The sequence below is a fragment of a genome, unplaced genomic scaffold, assembly GCF_019419815.1.
Source record: "Pyrus x bretschneideri cultivar Hongxiangsu unplaced genomic scaffold, Pyrus_bretschneideri_v1 Contig5, whole genome shotgun sequence".
NCBI classification, from domain to species: Eukaryota; Viridiplantae; Streptophyta; class Magnoliopsida; order Rosales; family Rosaceae; genus Pyrus; species Pyrus x bretschneideri.
The window spans coordinates 3,964,966-3,980,096 of record NW_025999787.1 but is presented as its reverse complement, the minus strand read 5'-3'; the positions used below and the strand labels follow the sequence as shown (position 1 = coordinate 3,980,096).

Sequence of the window (15,131 nt, the reverse complement as noted above, 5' to 3'; positions counted from 1 at the left end):
CGAGCCAAGTTTTCAAAAACAAGGACAGAAAACTAAAAGGAAAATGTAAAACAAATTTTAAAAACAAAATTAAAAAAACAGAATCGAATGCAAACGAACAAATAATGCAAGAAAACAAGAATGAAAACTAGCAAAACTAACAACAGAGGAAGAATAAGGGCTTACATCGTAGTGGTGTAGATCTCTCGATGCAACCTCGACTATGAAGTGGTTAGCCCTGACTTAAACCTTCTCACTGAGCAACCATAGCCAGGTCTCGCCGGATATCGGATGGCCATCAACGACGACGGTGGTGGAGCGGTCAACGTCAGTTTCAGCAACACCTCACAGATGAGAGTAGCCTCATCAGCGATAGTGCCGAGATGGAGGACGCCTGAGCCAGCGCCGGCCTGCGAGAAGTCGGTAGTGGGCACGTCTCCTTCGTTCTTCATCTTCTCTCTCATTTTCTTGCTCTGGACTCTTTTGAAACCTCTTCAAGATTAGACATGGTTGAGCGAACTTTTTTTTCTTTCTAAAAATCTATGAAATGAGATGAGTAGGAACAATGAAAGAGGCTTGGTGTGAGTAGATGTGGTGGTTGAAGTGAGGTTTGGTGTGAGTAAATGGGGTGGTTTGAAGGGTTTTTATGGAGAAATATCAGGAAGTCGGGAGATTGGATAAGGACACTTGACACTACATGAATGGTCGAAAATCTTATAAAAATTTTGAACGTATATCTCTATTAATTAATGAAACCCTCCTTGTCAACCAAAAGATGGTGAAAAGACAACTTAGTATTTTGTCACACAAAAAAAATTATGGGCAATAATGTAATGTCACAGGTTCAAATTTTATTGTTTTTTATTGAAGCCTGTGATGTTAAAAAATTTCTAATATTTTAAAAAAAATTAAAAAAAAAAACCCGAAAACAAAGGGTGCATTTTTGCTCACTACCATTTAGTGTAGTGTATGCTCACCACCTTATTTATCACCATTAGATGAGTTTGAATTTTGAGATTTGTACCTATCTACTACACGAATCTCGAAATTCAAACTCATCTAACGGTGATAAATAGGGTGGTGAGCATATACCACATTAAATAGTGGTGAGCAAAAATGCTTCCAGAAAGAAAAACCTCCCACTCCCATACGTTCTCTCTCTCTCCCTCTCCCTCTCTCCTTCTCATTTTCTAAAAGAATATGTTTATACACACAAAATATGTAGGTAAATGCTAGTTATTAATAGATAATATCACGTAGCATAACAAGAATGGTTGGAAATCTCATTCAAAATCTTAACCAATAATGACATGCGAAGAATACGAGTAATACCTGGTTATGATCACATATATAAAGCATACTGTCATTCCTCTAGTAAAGTAAATACGTAACTTTTTCATAAATAACCATTTTAGCTTTTATCGTTAAAGTCCATCTATCCCCTCGTCAAGTAGGAGGACATGTTAGTCTTTTCTGTGTCCATTGTACCACTCATTAATTGAAAACGTAGGAATGAAAAATTTGCCTATCGACTGTATTTTCATCAGCAATAGCATTAATGATTAAAAATGACTTCATTTTTCCTTAATGCACTGATCCTGGTCTAAGACATGTTCATGCGTGTAAGACCACATGACATCTCTGTGATCAAATTTGAGTTGAAATTTAGGGCTACATTGGGCAGTATAAATATCTCAATCGCCAAGTTCCATTTTGTGTCATTGGCACTATTCACTTCATTACTGTGTATTTATCCTTCTCACTCGTATACTTTTTTTAGTAATTAAAAAATATATAAAAAATTATATTACTTTTGAATGTTTGAGCCAAACTCACGAGGATAATTCTCATTTTGGACCCATATTAAATTATGCAAAATTCATCTTGAACTCATATTCATCTTGGATCAAGATTTAATTTGTTTTAGAGAATCTCTCGATGTAATTGGTGATTTGAAACTAAAAATAGTAATTAATTGTTACTTCAAATTCGATATGAGATATCTCGGCATTTCCAATTACATCCGATCTATCAGAAGACAATGGCAATTTGAGTATCTACTCTATTTTCATCAGCTCTAGCATTAAAGATTAAACATGACTCTATTTTTCCTTAATGCACCGACCACGGTCTAAGGTATGATCATGCGTGTAAGACTCCATGGCATCCTTTTTTCTGTGGTCAAATGAGAGTTGAAATTGGAAGGCTTCTTTGTGCAGTAAATATCTCAATCACCAAGTTCCATTCTTGTCATCGACATTATTCACTTTATTACCGCATGTTTATCATTTTTGCGTTATTATTTTTTTATTAATTAAAATATGAAGACAAACCTTTATATATGTTGGAGCCAAACTCACGAGGATAATTCTTATCTTGGACCCATATTAAATTATGCAAAATTCATCTTGAACTCACATTCATCTTGAATCGAGATTGAATTTGGTTTAAAGAATCTCTCGATGTAATTGGTGATTTGATATTTTAATTAATTGTTACTTTGAATTCGATATAAGATAAAAGGTATTTCCAATTTCATTTAATCTATCGAGAGATCATTGCCAATTTAATTCTTTACCATTGTTCTAAAAATCTCCTTCTACTGCTGCCTAGACGGCTAGCTACTGTTCCGATTAGTCCCTAGATGTTTGAAAATATAGAAAGTGTGCCTAGACCCACTTAAGCATCCGCCTAAACCCGCCTAGGTCGTAACTTTGACTTAGAAAATTGATAACTTTCATTATGCATTTTAAGTTTTCAATAAAATGTAAGAAACTTGTTAAATACTTGGATGAACATTCATTTTATGCTTGTTACCCATGTTTTCAATATGTTATAATACTTCATAATTTATGCCATTTATTTTGCAATTTATGTATTCTAATATAATTATGTGTGTATTTTAAGCGTCACTTAGTACTACGGTTTAGTGGTATTCTTTACTGATAAGTGAGACGTCTTAGGTTCAATTTGTACAACATATAATTAATTTACTTAAATTCGCTTAATTTGCTTAAGCCCCATCTAGGCCCTGCCTAACCGCTGCACCCAACTCCCCACTCGACTAGCGTCTAGAATCCTTTAGAACCTTATAATTTCATCAGCTCTAATGACTTACATCGGCCCGCAGTTGTATCAGGCCTCTTGTCCCAATCTTCCGGTCAGTTATGAATTTTAACAGTTTTGGCCACAATATTTTGTTTGTGTGCAAATGATTATTTTTCACAATCATGCATAAGCATAAAATACAAACAAATCTTTAATTGTTAATAGCCATTACAATTTATAATATGTGAACACGGTTTTTATCGTTTTTAGCCAATCACGGAACTAAACCGATATCATATAGTTCCAACGAGGTTTTTATCATATTTAGCCAAAATTTACCCTTAATTTCAAAAATATAACGTTTTTTATAAAATATTTTAAATATATAAAAAATCACACTTGAATAGACCCAACTACGCTTAATAGAATTACATCCCTTCAAATATTCCGGGCTGGAGTTCAAAGTTCGGTGATTGCCAAACTAGTTGCGGACATTGTCGAGTTACTGGAGGAGACCTGCAAATTCTCTCCTCATCTCGGAATTTGATCACTAGCCGTAATATGATTTAATTTTTCACAGTAGATTGATATATCAGAATTCATTAATATTTGTTTTCTTCTCTAATGGCCGGTGGTTATGAGATTAGGGTTTCAATATGTCCGGTAAATCTTTTCTGGGCTTTTGATTGTCCCTCTTTTCTACCACTAAAACATTTGCATGACTACCAATCAACCAGGTTATTGTTGGGGGACAATTTCATTAAACATGATTTATTCTTCAACGATGATTGATTTTTTAGGTTTTAAATGGTAAAAACTCATTAATATGACGGGTCTGAATTTAAAACGACGCGCAGAGCAGAGCGGAGATATACAGAACAAGAGTATGTCTGTAAAATTCTATGTGATTTATGGATGGATGGATGTAAAATTGTGTAGATAAAATAATTGATTTATTCTTCAATTACCAAAACCCTAATTTTCAACTTTGTTCTTCCATCAGTGTATTTCTTTTCAACCTAGAACGTTAGTAAATACTTAAGTATGGTGTTGTGTTGTTTGAAAATTTTGCAGACAAGACTCGGGTTGTAGCCATGGAAGTAAAAAGCACTTTCGAGAATGGAATTGCTTTTCCTCACGGTGTGTTTGTTTACTTTTTTTTTTTTTTTTTTTTTTTTTTGTTTTTTTTTGTCGAAAATGTTTGTTTACTTTATTGGGTTGTTATTGTATGTTTTATGCAATTATTAATGCCCATGTTTTAATATGTGGTAGTAGTTGTGGTGTCAACTTTTCGATGTTTTAATTCTTCAACCCTGATGAGTTCAATGAGTTTTCGCGCTTTTGGGATTGCATTCAAATTGTGGATTTTTTTATGCCTCTATCTCGAAGGAAGGAATTTGTATTTTAAGGCATAATACTATTCATCTTGATTCTAAATCAACTGCGGTTTGGATAACGATCTTCCTCCCTCTTGCTCTGTTACAGGGGCCTTGATGTCTGAAATTGACCTTGCAAATACGAGCGACAATGTACTTTTTCACATGCTCTGTAGTGGAGGAGAAGAGAAAGGGGTACTAAGTAGATGCAGTGATATGTTATCATTAAGAATTGTAGTTTAGATATATTGAATGTTTTTATGTATATTTCATATCTGAAACCATTACAGATGCAACATATATGGGAGAACCGAAAGCAACATAATGATGACCTCCAACATAATGATGACCTCCAATCCCACTAATCTTAATCTATTATCTAACTTTAGCTTTACAGTGAAGAAGGGCCGAAAGCAATGGATAAAAAACAATAGATGATGGAGGACCGAAAGCAACAGCTAAACACCAACAGCAGCTGAGCTGTTATCCATCCTACTTTTAATAATGACACATCCAATACTCCCCCTCAAGCTGGATCCAAAAGGTTGATAGATCCAAGCTTGCCAAAAAGAAGCTGAAACTGATGAGAGGCCAATGATTTTGTGAATAGGTCCGCAAGTTGATCCGAGCTCCTTACAAAATGCGTTTGGATAACCTGAGATTGAACTTGTGTACGAACATAGTGACAATCGACTTCAATGTGCTTGGTTCTCTCATGAAAAACTGGGTTGGAAGCAATGTGCATTGCAGCCTGATTGTCACAGAAAAGGGACATGGATTGATGATTGAAAACACCTAAGTCACACAGTAAACCTTTGAGCCAGATTAGTTCACACGCAGTAGATGCCATTGCCCGATATTCTGCCTCAGCACTGGATCTTGCAACGACAGTTTGTTTGTTGCTTTTCCATGAGACAAGGTTGCCTTCCACAAACGTGCAAAATCCCGTTGTAGACTTACGATCAATGGAATTGCCAGCCCAATCTGCATCACAATAACCTGTAATCTGAGTGCTTGCATTTTTCTTCATGATTATACCACGTCCCACAAAACCTTTTAGATACCGAAGTATCCTTTTGACTAGGTTAAAGTGCTTCATCGTGGGAAAGTGCATAAATTGGCTAACAATACTGACAGCATAGGTAATGTCGGGCCTTGTGATGGTCAGGTATATCAACTTACCAACCAACCGCTGATAATAACTTATGTTTGGAAGAGATTGACCCTCTAAGCTGACCTTAAGTTTAATGTCAAGAGGTGTAGGGACCGGTTTAGCATCACTCATGTTTGCTTCCTTAAGGAGATCCAGAACATATTTGCGCTGGTTAAGGAAGAAGCCCTTGTGAGATGTAGCCATTTCGATGCCAAGGAAGTATCTCAGAACACCAAGATCTTTTATTGCAAAGCGTTGCTGAAGGGAGTGCTTGAGTTCTTTGATTTCTTCAGGGTTATCTCCGGTGATGATCAAGTCATCAACATACATAAGAACAACCAATGTACCAGCGGTGCCTGAGCGTACAAATAAAGAGGAGTCCGCATTGCTTCTTCCAAAACCAACACTGATAAGGACTGAACTGAGCTTAGCATACCAGGCTCTCGGTGATTGTTTAAGACCATAAATTGATTTGTGCAGTTTACACACAACATCCTGTTTATGACTTTGAGAGTGACCCGGTGGTAATCTCATGTAGACGTCTTCTTCAAGCCCACCATGTAAGAAGGCGTTTTTTACATCCATTTGATACATAGGCCATCCTTTGTTGACAGCCACAGACAAGAGTACGCGCATTGTGTTCATCTTTGCAACGAGGGCAAAGGTTTCCTTGTAATCCACATCAAATGTTTGAGTGAAGCCACGGGCCACTAATCGTGCCTTGTGTCTTTCAATAAACCCATCCGAGTTGAATTTAATCTTGTTTATCCACCTGCAGCCTACTATCTTCTTTCCTTTGGGCAGTGGCACAATGCTCCAGGTTTTATGTTGATCGAGTGCATGCAGTTCATCCTGCATTGCTTGCTGCCACACTTGGGATTGGTTAGCTTCTTGAAATGATTGAGGCTCTTCATGCGCAGATATATTACTCAAATAGGCAGTGTAATTATGTGACAACTTTTGATAAGAACAGTAGTTGGATAAGGGGTGCTTGAGCTTGTACGTAACAAAGTCTTGCAGTCTTGCTGGTGGGTGCCTCTCACGAGTTGGATTTCGTCGAGGTATGGTAGGAAGAGACTCTTCTGAAGGTTCTTCAGGACCAATACTACGTAGAGTTTCATCTTCTACAGGCATGTTGCTGTCGTCATATGAATCTGGTTGATTTGGAGCCACAAGATCCATTGTGTGAGTTTGATCACCCGCATTGTTGAGTATCTCAGTCCTTGGCAGTGGAAACATGTCCAAGATAATCTCCATCTGACTTGTACTATCCAGAGACTTACTGTAATAAGAGTTAGTTTCATGAAATTGAACATCATTTGAAACAATTAATCTCTTAAGTTGTGGATTATAACACTTATACCCTTTTTGTGTGGACGAGTAGCCAAGGAAAATGCATTTAGTTGCCCTAGGATCAAGTTTGTCTCGATGTAATGACTGAACATGAACAAAACAGATGCATCCAAAGACTTTAAGGTGAGACAAGTCCATCTTTCTGTTCTTGACTATCTCCATTGGGGATTTGAACCCCAAAACCCTACTAGGTAATCTGTTGATCAGGTAAGCTGCTGTCATGACGCTTTGAGACCAAAAACGTTTTGGTACATTCATTTGTAACATCAATGCCCTAGTTTTTTCAAGGAGATCTCGGTTTTTTCTCTCGGCAACACCATTTTGTTGGGGTGTGCCAACACAGCTAGTTTGATGTATGATGCCATTGTTGCTCAAATATTGAGTCATGACTTGGGACATGTATTCTGTGCCATTATCAGACCTTAGGGTTTTGATTTTAGAAGAAAAATGATTTTTGACAAGGTTGTGAAAGTCCTTAAACACTTCCATCACCTCATTTTTTGATTTTAACAAATATAACCAGGTGGCTCTTGAATAATCATCAACAAAAGTTATGAAATATTTATAACCATCAAAAGATTCATTTGTTGGTCCCCATATATCAGAGTGTACAAGCTCAAAAAGATGAGAAACTCTAGACATCGAAGACCCTAGAGGTAGTCTTGTTGCCTTTGACAAATGACAAGTTTCACAGTGGGTTGATTCTTTGCCTAAGTCAGGAAATAAGGTGGATAAGATAGGTTGAGATGGATGAGCTAGTCGTTGGTGCCACAAGGTGGAAGCTTGAATGGAGGTATGGATGGACTTTGACTTGGCATGGAACCCACAGGAAGAGCTTTTTGATATGTAATAGAGACCATCAAGGTAAAACCCCTCACCAATCGTCCTCTTGGTTATACAATCCTGAAAAATGACAGTTTTTGGTGAAAAAATGGCCAAACAATTTAAGGAATTTGTGATTCTTCCCACTGAGAGAAGTTGAAATGGAAATGATGGGACATATAGGGCCATAGACTCTATTTGATCAGATATCAGGTGGATTTTTCCCTTTCCTACAATCCTAGCACCTTCACCATTAGCAACATATACATGTGAAGGATTATGTAGTTTCTCAAATCTATGTAACTTTGACATTTGATTAGTCATATGGTCTGTGGCACCAGAATCTACAACCCAAAAATCATGTAACTCATTTATTTTAAGAGCAGTTTGGAAAGCAGTTACGATACCTTTCAAGTCTATCTGAGGTACATAATCAGCATCAGCTAAAAAACCTGCAAATTTGCCCATCAATGCAGTAGTACTTCCATCTTCATGATCAATCGATCCATCCTCTTTTCCCTTCTTTTGTTGGAGATACGCTGCGAACTCATTTAAAAGGATGGCAGGATTTGCAGTGAACTGTTGATAGGTATCAACATTGTTGATAGATGAAGATGTTGCAGTGTTGGCACGAGGGTGTGCTCGACTTGTCTTTGGTGCGGATTTATCCTTCATGAAGTCAGGTTTGAGTTCTGGATGTAGGATCCAGCACTTGTCTCTCACATGCCCGATGTTGTCACAATGTAGGCACTTTAAATAAGGGTTTTTTCCTTTATATCTTTTTTCATTTGTCAGGTAAGCCCTAGCTTCTGTCACGTTGGTTTTTATACCATTGTTCATGACTTTTCTCCTTACTTCCTCACGTTGGATAGTTGCACAGATACTAGTGAAGGATGGTAGCTCCGAGTTCATGAGAATGTGACTTCTCAAATCCTCATATTCTGAGCTCAAGCTAGACAATAATTGAAAAATTTTATCTTCTTCAGTTCTTTTAAGGAGCACAGAGAGATCAGTTGTGTGAGGTCTGTACACATCTAACTCATTCCACATGCTTCTCAAAGAACCAAGATGTTGAACAAAGCTTTTACCTTCTTGCTGTATGTTGGAGATATCCTTCTTGAGTTGAAAGATGCGAGCTGCATTGTTTTGATTTCCATACATCTCCTTCACGGTGGTCCAAAGGATGAGAGACGACTCGGAATAGCTGAAGATTTCAGCAATATTCCTTTCCATAGAATTTAACAACCATGACATGACCAGTTGATCTTTACATAGCCACCCTCCATATTCTGGAGAAGAAGCATCTGGTGCAGGTTGACTGCCATTGATGAAACCGAGTTTGGATCTTCCACCGAGAGCAAGACTAACAGCCCTTGCCCATGGCAAATAATTAAACTCATTCATTAATACTGAACTGAGTCGTTGGTTTGGATTGATATCCATTTCAGAAGCGCTTCCAGATGAAGAAGCAATGATACTTCCATCTGCCATTGTTTTTGAAAAATAAACACAGCAGATTCGATATACAGAACTGGCTCAGGATGATGCCCGCTCTGATACCATATTGAATGTTTTTATGTATATTTCATATCTGAAACCATTACAGATGCAACATATATGGGAGAACCGAAAGCAACATAATGATGACCTCCAACATAATGATGACCTCTAACATAATGATGACCTCCAATCCCACTAATCTTAATCTATTATCTAACTTTAGCTTTACAGTGAAGAAGGGCCGAAAGCAATGGATAAAAAACAATAGATGATGGAGGACCGAAAGCAACAGCTAAACACCAACAGCAGCTGAGCTGTTATCCATCCTACTTTTAATAATGACACATCCAATAAGATACGTTCATTTCCTTGTCATTCAATGTTCTAATTTGAGCCTTTTATGTGTATTTTTGAGTATGACACTGAAACGAGTGACTTAATTCCTGGCAAGATTGTCAAGAAGAAGAGGTTAGTTCTCAACTCAATTCATTGTGCTTTAGATGTCTCGATTTGTATTTGCTACTATGGAATAAGATTGTTCCCTTCACTTTATGCTTGTAGGATAAAAGGGGCTTTTATTTTATCAAAGCCCATTAGTATGTTAGACACTTGGAATGATTATTCTAACAAGGAGCTTATGGTAAGAATTTAAGGTTGTGTCAAGTATGTTTACGTTCTACACATTCCAGGGATACATTGTTCTAATTTGAGTTTGCTATGCATGTGATTGTGGAGTAGGCTCAGCGTGAGAAGGCTGCGCTCGAGGGAAAATCTGTTGCGGATTTATTCCCTAATAGGTACTTGCAGTTAATTGCCGATTCCCTTGTGCTTAATTTTCTCGATTTGTAGTTTCTGCAGTGGAACTGATGGATTAGCTAATTTTACATTTATGGTTTTGATTTATGTTCAGGTTATGGGAGTCATGCCAAGAGCGCGAGATAAATCCTTGGCTGTTGAGGGAGAAAAAACCAGATCATATACCAGTAAGAATTTGACTAAAGTCAAATGTGTTAATTTTCTCTATGAATAAATACCTTGTTGTAATTTGAGTCTTTGTGCTGTGCAGGTGAATGTGAAGAAGGATCCAAGCAGTAAAATTCCTAACATTTGCGTGAAGAAGTTAGTTCCCGATATCCTTTTGCTTTATTTTCTTGATTTGTATTTCTAGAATAGAACAAGATTGTCCCCTTTTATACGAATGCTTTGCTTTTGGTGTGTCATATGTTACGAAGTCGGAAAGAAAGAGGGAAGAGAATCAAGCAAGTTATATTGCTTGTCTATGACGAAGGGGTTCTCGCACAGATTTATCGCCTATACTGTATTTGTGACTGCAGATTCCATGTCCATTGCGGTTTGCCTCTGAGCGAATTTACTGATTTTATTCGGATTCGAATCGGGTTGAAAGAAGGATTGTCATGGGAAAAGCCTTTGTTTCTCTATTTCAAGAACACTGATCCTCCCGCCAGTAAGCCGAGCAGCAATTTTTATTTTTATTTTTTTTGTTTTAGGGTGACAATCAGCATAATGATATCCATCCATCTTGTTCCCAAATTGTGGTAATAACTCTAATTTCCTCCTATGTTGTTACACCCAGGTACCTTGATGTATGTAATCGATAAGGATAATCAGGATGATGATGGATGTCTTAACATCACCTACGCTGAACAAGACAAGGGCAAAGGAAAACCGGATCAGCTGGACAGCCGAACAGGTCTGTATGTAGACCTCTATGTAATTTATAGATCGATTGATGGATGGATGGATTTATAATTATTTAGATAAAATGATTGATTTATTTTTCAATTACCAAAACCCTATTTTTCGACTTTGTTCTTCCATCTTTGTAATTGCTTTCAACCTAGAGAGCACTTTGCTTCCATTTTGTCAAGATGTGTTTGTTTACTTTTCTGGGTGGTTATTTGTATATTTTATGCAATTACTAAAACGCAATTATTAATATCCATTTTTTAATATGTGGTGGTAGTGGTGGTGGTGGTGCCAGTTTTTCGATGTTTTAACTCTTCAACCCTGAGTTCAATGAGTTTTGGCCCTTCTAGGATTGGATTAAAATTGTGGATTTTATATGCCTCTATGTCAAAGGAAGGAATTTGTATTGCCGGGTTCTAAACGTGACATACACTTTGTTTGGCAAGGCTGAATCTTTTGTTGTTTGAATTTTATTTTGGAAGACAATTTCTTCTTGTGAAGATCATGTTTTGTTGTTTGAAATTTTCAGAGAACCTTTTCCGTAGCTGCAAGATTCCAGGAGTTACTGTTATTCCGAGACCCATTGAACCATTGGAACTCTTCATTTTACAAGGTTAGCATGGTAAGAATTGAGCTGAATCTAATATATATAGATATTAGATATGTTTACGTCCGTCCTACTCCCTACTTATGCATTATGTGTGCATGATGGATACTATGTTCTAATTTGATCCCCTATGCACATGATTCCGGACAAGGCTAGGCAACGTGCGTTTCCAGCTCCCTTGTGCTTTACCTGTCTTCGTTTGCTTCGATGCAATGGAAATGGAATAATGGGATCGTTATTTTTCTCATCTATGCTTTTGATGTATGTTCAGGTCATTTTTGGAAAAGTACAAAGAATACACTATAAATGCTTGGAAATTGAGGGATAGCCAACCAGATCTTGTCCCGGTAAGTTTTTGACTGCATCCGTTATGTTGTTTTGTTTTTTTTCGTTTTCTTTTCCTCCTATGCGTTCAATGGAGATAATACCCTGTCCCTGTTCAAATTTGAGCTTCCGTGCAGGTTAGCGTTGAGAAGCTTGCAGGGAGTAACATTCCTGGCTTGGAGATGACAAAGTTAGTCCGATTCCTCTTTGGCTTTGGCTATCTTTATGTTTATCACTATAATGGAATGGGATTGTCCCTTGTTTTATGTATACTTTCGGTATATCAATCGTTCCGAAATCCGTCTTGAAAGGCCAGTACTACTTTGTCATGCCCACAGATAGCATTTAGTCCCGTGTGAAAACAAAACGAAACATAAAAATAAAAATAAAAATAAAAATAAACATAAAAATAAAAAAACTTGTGGACAAGGGTGATTGATGTGATACATCAGGTGATGTTCTAAGACTATTTACATCGTGGTTAACACGAAATAGCTGCCTAGGCAGCGACGACTTCCTACCAAACAATTTTCATGCTCCATGTAATTATATGACCTTTGCATGCAAAAAAGAAAATGTGCTTGATATTGCGTAGGCAAACTCCAACCTAATTTGTGTTCATATCTTATCTTAGATGAAGGGGCTCGTACATGGTTTTATGGCCTATTGTGTGTCTCTGACTGCAGGTACCACGTCCTTCGTGATGTGCCTCTCAAAAAAATGTCATACGTTACGAAGTCGGTCAGAAAAAGAGGGAAGAGAAATAAGTAAGTTATATTGCTTGTCTATGTGAAGGGGTTCGCACACAGATTTATTGCCTATACTGTGTTTGTGACTGCAGATTCCAAGTTCATTTCGATTTGCCTCTGAGCGAATTTATTGAGTTTATTCGGATTCGGATTGAGTGGAAAGTAAATGAAGTGAGATTTGTATTATTATGCAGGTACGCTTTCTTAATAGATGAAATTAATTGCAAGTGGTCTGGCTTGAAACCCATCATTCTATTTTATGCAGGGGTTGCTGCGTGGCCTTCTTTTCACAATGGCCTTTAAATTTGTTCTCCGAATGTGAAGTGAGGACAAACAACTGGATTTGGAGATCTGTTATCTACTTTTCCTCACTTGGATTTATCATGATTGTGATCATTCCATCATGGATGCGGTTGGTTCAGGATTTTCATATGCATCCCTTGTTATGGTACAACCGCTTCCAGTAATTTGTTCGATTCTTGTTACTTCAACTGGATTTTTTATTATCGTCTCTACGACGTGGTTATTAGGTTCTATTTGGTGGTTACGGTTGGTTTTATATTTCACGTAATTGGTTCTGAAGTTCACAGACGTGTGGAATGCAAGCTTTCAATGGTATTTAATAGAAAATCACTGCTGCAGTCTGGGAACAAAACATCAAAGGGTCTGCATGCTAGTTGATATCGTGCATTGGCACCGATTCAACTGATATAAAAAAACTAGATAACAAACTAACCTCTGAATTAAGTCTCACTTCGTATTGGTGTGCACAGTTGCATAGCGGCTTTCCATTGGTTGTGATCACCCAGAATTGCAGTTACTGGGACTTTCTTTATGTTACATTTTCTGTGTGTTTACAACTTTACTAAAACACATCTACCACCTTTGTTAATAGAAAAATTTTCACGTAGTTTGAATGGTAGGGTCTACCAAAACCAGAGTTATTAGGATCTTTTTTATGTTTGGGTTTGCGGTACTGCCGTACTGGCATCGGATTTGATGTGCTCTTGGCCCTGGTGCATGGTTACCTAATATAGAGTTGTAAGTTTGCAATGTTACACATATCACTTTGGTTCCTTGTGCAAACAACTTGACTACATCCATCCATGTGCTAAAAGAATTCATAAATAATTAAATTAGAGTCCATAAAATCAATGGATTGTATATATATATCATGGTACACTGGAATTCCAGTTTCAAGGAACCAGACTGCCGGAGACCCATGAATTGTGGTAATTGATCTGGATTGTGGTTCGGTGAACCTTGCATGGCTTATGACTTGTATAAGGTTCCTTAATTTTTTTTTTTTTTTTTTTTTTTTTTTTTTTTTTTTGTTTTTTGGTTACATAAGTTGGCTATTTGCTGTGAGCGATTATAGTTTTGATTCTGTTTACAAAAGATTAGTTTATTAAGAAAATTAATGAAAAAGATTTGAAAACTTTGAGTTATAATGATAAGGACAAAATAAAGGATAAAGTGAATAGTACCAGGATTGACTTTTTAATGTAAAAATGTAGTTTTCCATTAAAATGAATAGTACCGTGGATTTTTCGTTAAAACTCTTGGTTATTCTGTCCGATGGCTGTCTTATGTCGGCATCAAATCTCTTTTTTCTTTTGGCAGGGTACTTCCATTTATTTTTTCAGAACCACTTAAGAGATTATCTTTGTGTGCCAACTGGATCTGTATGATAATTATTTCTGTTATGACGTTCTACAACATTTCTTGATCTTTCATTTGGCATGTGGCGGTCACAATATTATGAGTTAGCCTCTTTCTTGGCATGTGGCGGTCATGATTGTTGATCGGCTGCTCATGTTCTTTCTCATTCATTCATAAATTATGAGTTAGCCTCTTGAATTGTTGTAGTGCCTATCATTGTAAGAGAATCATGACCGCCACATGGTGTTTTCGTTATGTAAAAAGGTTTTTTATTAGACCAAAAGAAATTTGGAAGCTCAAATATCTGAAGCTTAATTATAGCAATGGTCCTCGATTTAGGCATCATATTTTTTTCATCCCTAATTTTTTATCTTTTGTTTTTAGTGACTCTCAACTCACTCTCGTGTGATGTGTGTCCATTCGCTTTATTCATTTTTTCTATACAATTTAAGGGCAAATAAGGCAATTAAAAAAATTAAGCAAACAAAAATTCTAACTTCTTAACTACAATAGGGTGGATCAAGTTCAAGATATCTCCTCCCTTGCACTTTTGTTCGTTTTATTTGATTATTTCGCTTAACTTTTGAGGTATTGGGATGAGTTTTCAAATGTGCCCTTAAAGTTGCATAGAAGTAGAGGGAGTTATAGAAAAGGGGATGGAGTTAAGGAATATAGAACAAAAATGCCACGTTCGAGTGAGTGTGAGGACTTCCGAACAAAAAGAGAGTGAGTACGACGTAATGAATAAAGAGAAAGATTCTGACCACTAACACTAAGCCAATTCACCACTTGAACTTACATGTTATATTAAGCATAATTTATAAATTATAGTTTCTAGAATACACTAGTTC

The 15,131-nt window shown here is 36.9% G+C and overlaps 2 protein-coding genes across 2 annotated transcripts; one reads left to right on the top strand and one right to left on the bottom strand.

The window, feature by feature from the left end:
* Positions 1 to 7,429: 7,429 nt before the first annotated feature.
* Positions 7,430 to 8,636, bottom strand: LOC103953613. The gene is made up of 2 exons (XM_009365375.3): positions 8,139 to 8,636; positions 7,430 to 7,812 (listed from the first exon to the last, which is right to left on the bottom strand). The coding sequence occupies exons 1-2, from the start codon at positions 8,569 to 8,571 to the stop codon at positions 7,784 to 7,786; spliced, it is 462 nt and encodes a 153-aa protein (XP_009363650.3). The 5' UTR covers positions 8,572 to 8,636; the 3' UTR covers positions 7,430 to 7,783.
* A 935-nt stretch (positions 8,637 to 9,571) lies between these two features.
* LOC103964825 (autophagy-related protein 8) lies at positions 9,572 to 14,552 on the top strand. The gene is made up of 13 exons (XM_048569580.1): positions 9,572 to 9,699; positions 9,793 to 9,871; positions 9,970 to 10,028; positions 10,142 to 10,214; positions 10,298 to 10,350; positions 10,566 to 10,696; positions 10,826 to 10,942; positions 11,468 to 11,551; positions 11,817 to 11,892; positions 12,007 to 12,059; positions 12,556 to 12,812; positions 12,884 to 13,066; positions 14,242 to 14,552. The coding sequence occupies exons 1-9, from the start codon at positions 9,632 to 9,634 to the stop codon at positions 11,849 to 11,851; spliced, it is 699 nt and encodes a 232-aa protein (XP_048425537.1). The 5' UTR covers positions 9,572 to 9,631; the 3' UTR covers positions 11,852 to 11,892; positions 12,007 to 12,059; positions 12,556 to 12,812; positions 12,884 to 13,066; positions 14,242 to 14,552.
* The last annotated feature ends 579 nt before the right edge of the window (positions 14,553 to 15,131 follow it).

Excerpts from the sequence above, each read along its gene's own strand:
- LOC103964825 (XM_048569580.1), top strand. The coding sequence starts at position 9,632 with ATGTGTATTTTTGAGTATGACACTGAAACGAGTGACTTAATTCCTGGC. Across the intron at positions 9,700-9,792 it reads AAGATTGTCAAGAAGAAGAG|GATAAAAGGGGCTTTTATTT; the intron begins GTTAGTTCTCAA and ends TTATGCTTGTAG. Across the intron at positions 10,029-10,141 it reads GCGGATTTATTCCCTAATAG|GTTATGGGAGTCATGCCAAG; the intron begins GTACTTGCAGTT and ends ATTTATGTTCAG.
- LOC103953613 (XM_009365375.3), bottom strand. The coding sequence starts at position 8,571 with ATGAACAATGGTATAAAAACCAACGTGACAGAAGCTAGGGCTTACCTG. Across the intron at positions 7,813-8,138 it reads ACCTCAGATAGACTTGAAAG|GATTGTATAACCAAGAGGAC; the intron begins GTATCGTAACTG and ends GTCATTTTTCAG.